This window comes from Conger conger, chromosome 5 (assembly GCF_963514075.1).
Source record: "Conger conger chromosome 5, fConCon1.1, whole genome shotgun sequence".
In the NCBI taxonomy this organism is placed as follows: Eukaryota; Metazoa; Chordata; class Actinopteri; order Anguilliformes; family Congridae; genus Conger; species Conger conger.
In genome coordinates, this window is record NC_083764.1 from 21,475,165 (window position 1) to 21,480,106 (window position 4,942).

Here is a 4,942-nt window from a genome sequence, read left to right on the forward strand (position 1 = left end):
AGGCATGACTAATAGCTGAAAATATTACTGTAGAACTAGCAATAACCATTTAAAATTGCATGAATGACTTGAGTGAAACATGTTATGGGAGAACGGCAAATTCTCTTAAATTAAATATTAATATATTTTTTATTAACCTGTAAATTAGCATGGCATAATTGTATATAAAAAAAACAATTTAAAATGCTGGCTAACAGTTACAGGGATAAAACTTTGTTTAAAAAAAAAAAAAGGGTAAAAGAAAATCAAGAGTCATGTCACAATTTATTGTTCAATGTTGCATTGTACAAACAGCTGTCAAGGTGACATACAGAGACTATGGGTTAGGGTTAAAATATCAAAACAAACAAAATACTCATCAGAAACACCTCAGCATATTTAACTTGCGGTGGATGTGAAGTGGTCTCATGTTTGCCATGTCAGTATCTAACTTCTGAAAAACTGTTAAAAACAAACAGCACTGGATTCAAAGGCAGTTTCAAACAAAGCTTCCACAAGAAGCATAAAAATAGCACTTACATAGAGATATTGGATAGTGCATTTCCCTGGGTTGCTGACCTGGTTTGTCATATATAAAACATAAAAATCTGTGGCTCAAAAACAGCTTCTCTTTCACTGACCCAGTGTAATTTCTGGATATTAAGCTCCTTTACAGGATTAGCCCTGTGTAGTCTGTGGATGATGATCTCTCATGCCTGATCTGCTCCTGTACATTATTTACTCTGAGATTACCATTGCTTCAGAGTGAAAACCGCAATCACCAAACCAGTTTCAGTTGGATAAGAAACACATTATGTGAGTTAGTGGTTATAGTGTCTACTCAGGATGAATAGAATGTGGGGGTCAGATTAAATAGATCAGTTGAAAAGCATCAAGGGCATTGACTCTTGGAGGCAGAAAGCCTGGCACCTCTTGTTAATTCATACATATGAATGATTTAGTCTGGCCAAACAGCTGTGAGTGGATTGTGAAAGAGCCAGTATTGCCCTATTGTTTTGAGGGCCTCTTCTCTCACACCTTGGTAATAGGCAGCAATCCAGGCAATGCAAATTCAGAGGTGGTGTTCTAAACTGAATATTTAAGGTAGGCTGCACCCATTTAAAAAAAGTGGTGCAGACTCTACATTGAATCCACAATGTCTCATCTGAGATTGGGTTTTCAGTAATGATTGGCCATTCCAAATCCACGCCCCCTTTTTGGCTAACCAAATCATCATCAGGCAAATGATGTCAACATCATAAAGATGGCAGTCAATCAAGGTATTTCGCAACATTTACGCTCGGTTCAGTCCACAAACAAACAGGCCACTGCTAATGGAGCAAAAGAAAGTACCTCCCTGCATGCTCTTTGTCCAATCGGAATCCAGCATTTACAACACCATAACCATCCTGTCACAAAATGGTGGAGCTCCCCAACACATTCCGTGTACTCCGTGTCCTTCACTGAGAGAACGCTAGGCCTCGACCCACCCTCAAAATGGCTCCAAGGCCTTAATAAATTAGCGCGTTAACGAGTTTTTGATTTGCGTCCACCGCACGCCTCAAACAAAACAGAAGAACTTCCTCCAGGCGTACTTGGAGAAGGCTTTGGAGCGCCTCGATAGCCTCTTCTTGGCCTTGCGAGCCTTGTGCTTAACGGCAGCAAAAATGGCGGTGTCGAAGGCCTCCTTCAGATTCTTCTGAGTCAGCGCTGAGCACTCCACATATCCCGCCGCCCGGATTTTATCTGCCACGCCGCGGGCGCTCGACACCTGGACAGGCTTCACCCCCCGGGCATCCAGGTCGATCAGGACGTTGACGTCGAATCGCAGGTCCGCCTGGGTGCCCACGAGGACGATGGGCGAGGAAGGGTTGTGCGCTCGGATCTCCGGGACCCAGATCTTGGTGACGTTCTGGAAGGAGGTGGGGTTCACTACACTGAAGCAGAGGATGAAGACGTCGATGTGGGAGTAGGACAGTGAGCGAAAGCCGTCAAACTCCTCCTGAGGACCAAGGAAAAAGTGTTTATTCCACGCACAGTTTACAGGTTTATTTTTCAAAAACAACCTAACTTCTTACTTGTTACAACAGAAGAGGCAAAGGCACTTTCTGATTAACCCACAACAGTAGGCCTACTCACTCAGAAATAAATAGAAAACAGTGAATTCATATGCACACACACAGATAAATGATATTGTGACAGTGACACAATTTGTGTTATTTTCACTCTGTACTCCAGTACATTGGATTATGACAATATGAGGCTAAGCAGTCAGCTCTAATTTCAGGGTATTTATTTACATATATGGTGATCCATGTAGGAATTACAGACCATTTTAAGATACAAATCACTGGTAAGCCTCAAGAACAGAATGGCCAGGTTGGAGTTTTCTAAAAATAGTGTTATGGCTTGTACATGCATGGCTACCACTGAAACTGGCTCACTTTTTGATGATGTGACTGCTGACAGCAGCAGGAAGAGGAATTGAATGATGTGTACAGAAACATTATCTTAGCTCAGATCCAACTAAATGCTTCAAAACTAAATTGACAGTTGACACTTGAACTTACAGGAGGATCATGACCCATAACATACTGTAAAATTAACTATGAGTTAGGGCCAAAAAGTGGAGTGTTCTTCACTGGCCAAGTAAATCACCTGTCCTGAATCCAACCAAACGTGATTTTCATATCCAGAAGAAAAGACTAAAGGCAAAACACCCCAGAAACAAACAAGAACTGAAGAGAGCTGCAGTACAGGCCTGGCAAAGCATCACTAGGGAAGATACCCAGCATTATGATGATGTCTATGATTTGCAGACTTCAGTCATCAAATGCAAAATATCTGCATCCAGGTACTGAATATGTATAATTACTATTTCAGATTGCTCTCATAAAATGGAGGGACTATGTAAAAAAAAAAAGGGCTATGAAAAAAAAAAAAAAGGGCTCTTCAATTTACAAAGATCACCCGATGTGAATGGAGATCACTAAAGTGAACAGTCTGTACATTAACATTAACATTTAAATTCATTGTTTGACTTCAAGTTCAATGTGATGAAATACAAAACAAAAACAAAAACAAAGACAGTCCCAGTACTTTTTCATTTAACTGTGAATACATATCTTCCTTATAGTTCCAAGATGGTCTTGGGACAGTCAGATTAGCATACTGATGCGCAATGTTTTGGAACTGAAAAAGATTATGTATTCTCACCTGCCCTGCAGTGTCCATGAGCTGTATTCGTACAGGCACCCCATCCACTTGGACCAGTACTGTGGGAAACCATGCACACTATTTACACATTTAAGTTTATGCAAGTAATTGTATCACATACATTTGTTTACAATTAAATGTATTTACAATTAATATCACACGACATTAATTAATGTCACAATTGTGTATAAATAGTTACACCCTATGTGTTTTTTAAATCTTTGGGGAAGGTGGAAACAAAGCATGATTTGTTTGCTTTGTATAGCCTTTCAACAACCTGGCGTCCATCCTCGTTACCATAGAGGTAAAACCACCGTTAAATCAAGTGCATGCAGACTATTTAATAGGCTACTCTACTGTGTTGGAATTAGAGGCACTTACCGGAGAAGACGTCAAAAGCCGTCTGCCGATATTCCGTAGGATAGCCATTAGTGGTGTAACTCACAATCATACTGGTTTTTCCGACGGCACCATCCCCAACTAACATACAGGTGAGGACCGGATCCAAACTCTCGTCCTGTGACCCGCAGACAGATGGTATCCGTGTCTCTTCGCAATGGTATTCCATTTGTGGCGGCATTTCCCCGGTAAAATTAAGGTCGAGTCGCAAATGCTGTACACATGAACAAACTTCCAGGTGAGCAATGACTTCGGAAATGTGCGATGCTGTTGCGTATCTTAGGTTAGGCCACTGTTCCTCGAATGACCATGGATTACAGGCGGCGCTTGAACTGAGTCTCAAACCCCGCCCGTTTCCACCTCCCTCCCCTACAACAGGTAATCATTTGCATAGCTGCCCCCAGCTGTCACGTACCGAGCGATTCAGAGTGCTCTTTGATTAGACTACCCCGATGTGTCCTAGTGGAGATTCACCAAGTGAAGATTTACAGTTGTATTTCTGATCAACAGAAAGTTGTTACAGCCTACAGCCTAACCAAATATTTGCTTATGATGGTGAAACTTACATAATGCTCATGGGTTACCTATACCATAGCCTATCTTCTTATTTATTGGCCAGTAGATGTTTATTGCTTAGATAGCTAAATTCAATTGTATTAAAGGGTATCCTGCCAATAGCTTGAAAACATGTTCATTTGAGAAAAACTGACAGAAGTGTTTTTTGTGAAATGTGAGGCTGCCAACTGCCAACAGGCTGATTGCACAAAATTATTTGTTTCAAACAGAAATATTTTGAAGTTGACAAAATACTGACTGAATATTGACTGCTTCCTTTGTAAGGGACTGCAGATACATGAAGCATAACACCTGTTTGATGATTGTGCAGCTTGTAGTCTGTTCTGGGATTTCCAAAAATAAAATAAAATAATGATAATGATAATAATAGGCCAAATACAAATACATAGGCCTACTGTTTTATTTTGTCACCATCCACAATAATGGTTCTGATGTAATTATGCTTGTTAAACCTTGCCAACCTCTGTCCCTCTCATGAACTTCTTCCCACTAAAGTGCCTTATGCCTTGAAATAAACTTTCCTGATTTCCCTTCTCACAAGACTGAGGACTTATTTATTTAGCGAATGCAAAGTCCTCAAAGCCAAGCAGTTGCCTCCTGATCTGCTGTATGGAGGGTGATGTAATGTAAAAGTGGGGAAAGCAGCAACAACAAATAGCCCCAATAGCACGTAGCAGTAGGACCTGCCCTCCGAATACCACCGAGGACTGATTGATCAATTAAGAATTGTATGCAGTTCCATTGACTCAAACGATGACTGGAACTGAAAATC

General features: G+C 40.9%; 1 protein-coding gene across 1 annotated transcript; it reads right to left on the reverse strand.

The window, feature by feature from the left end:
• Nucleotides 1–252: 252 nt before the first annotated feature.
• LOC133128564 (rho-related GTP-binding protein RhoV-like) lies at nt 253–3,935 on the reverse strand. The gene is made up of 3 exons (XM_061242194.1): nt 3,577–3,935; nt 3,196–3,254; nt 253–1,981 (listed from the first exon to the last, which is right to left on the reverse strand). The coding sequence occupies exons 1-3, from the start codon at nt 3,773–3,775 to the stop codon at nt 1,541–1,543; spliced, it is 699 nt and encodes a 232-aa protein (XP_061098178.1). The 5' UTR covers nt 3,776–3,935; the 3' UTR covers nt 253–1,540.
• Nucleotides 3,936–4,942: the final 1,007 nt, after the last annotated feature.

Excerpts from the sequence above, each read along its gene's own strand:
- LOC133128564 (XM_061242194.1), bottom strand. The coding sequence starts at position 3,775 with ATGCCGCCACAAATGGAATACCATTGCGAAGAGACACGGATACCATCT. Across the intron at positions 3,255-3,576 it reads GGCTTTTGACGTCTTCTCCG|TACTGGTCCAAGTGGATGGG; the intron begins GTAAGTGCCTCT and ends GGTTTCCCACAG. Across the intron at positions 1,982-3,195 it reads TCATGGACACTGCAGGGCAG|GAGGAGTTTGACGGCTTTCG; the intron begins GTGAGAATACAT and ends CTTGGTCCTCAG.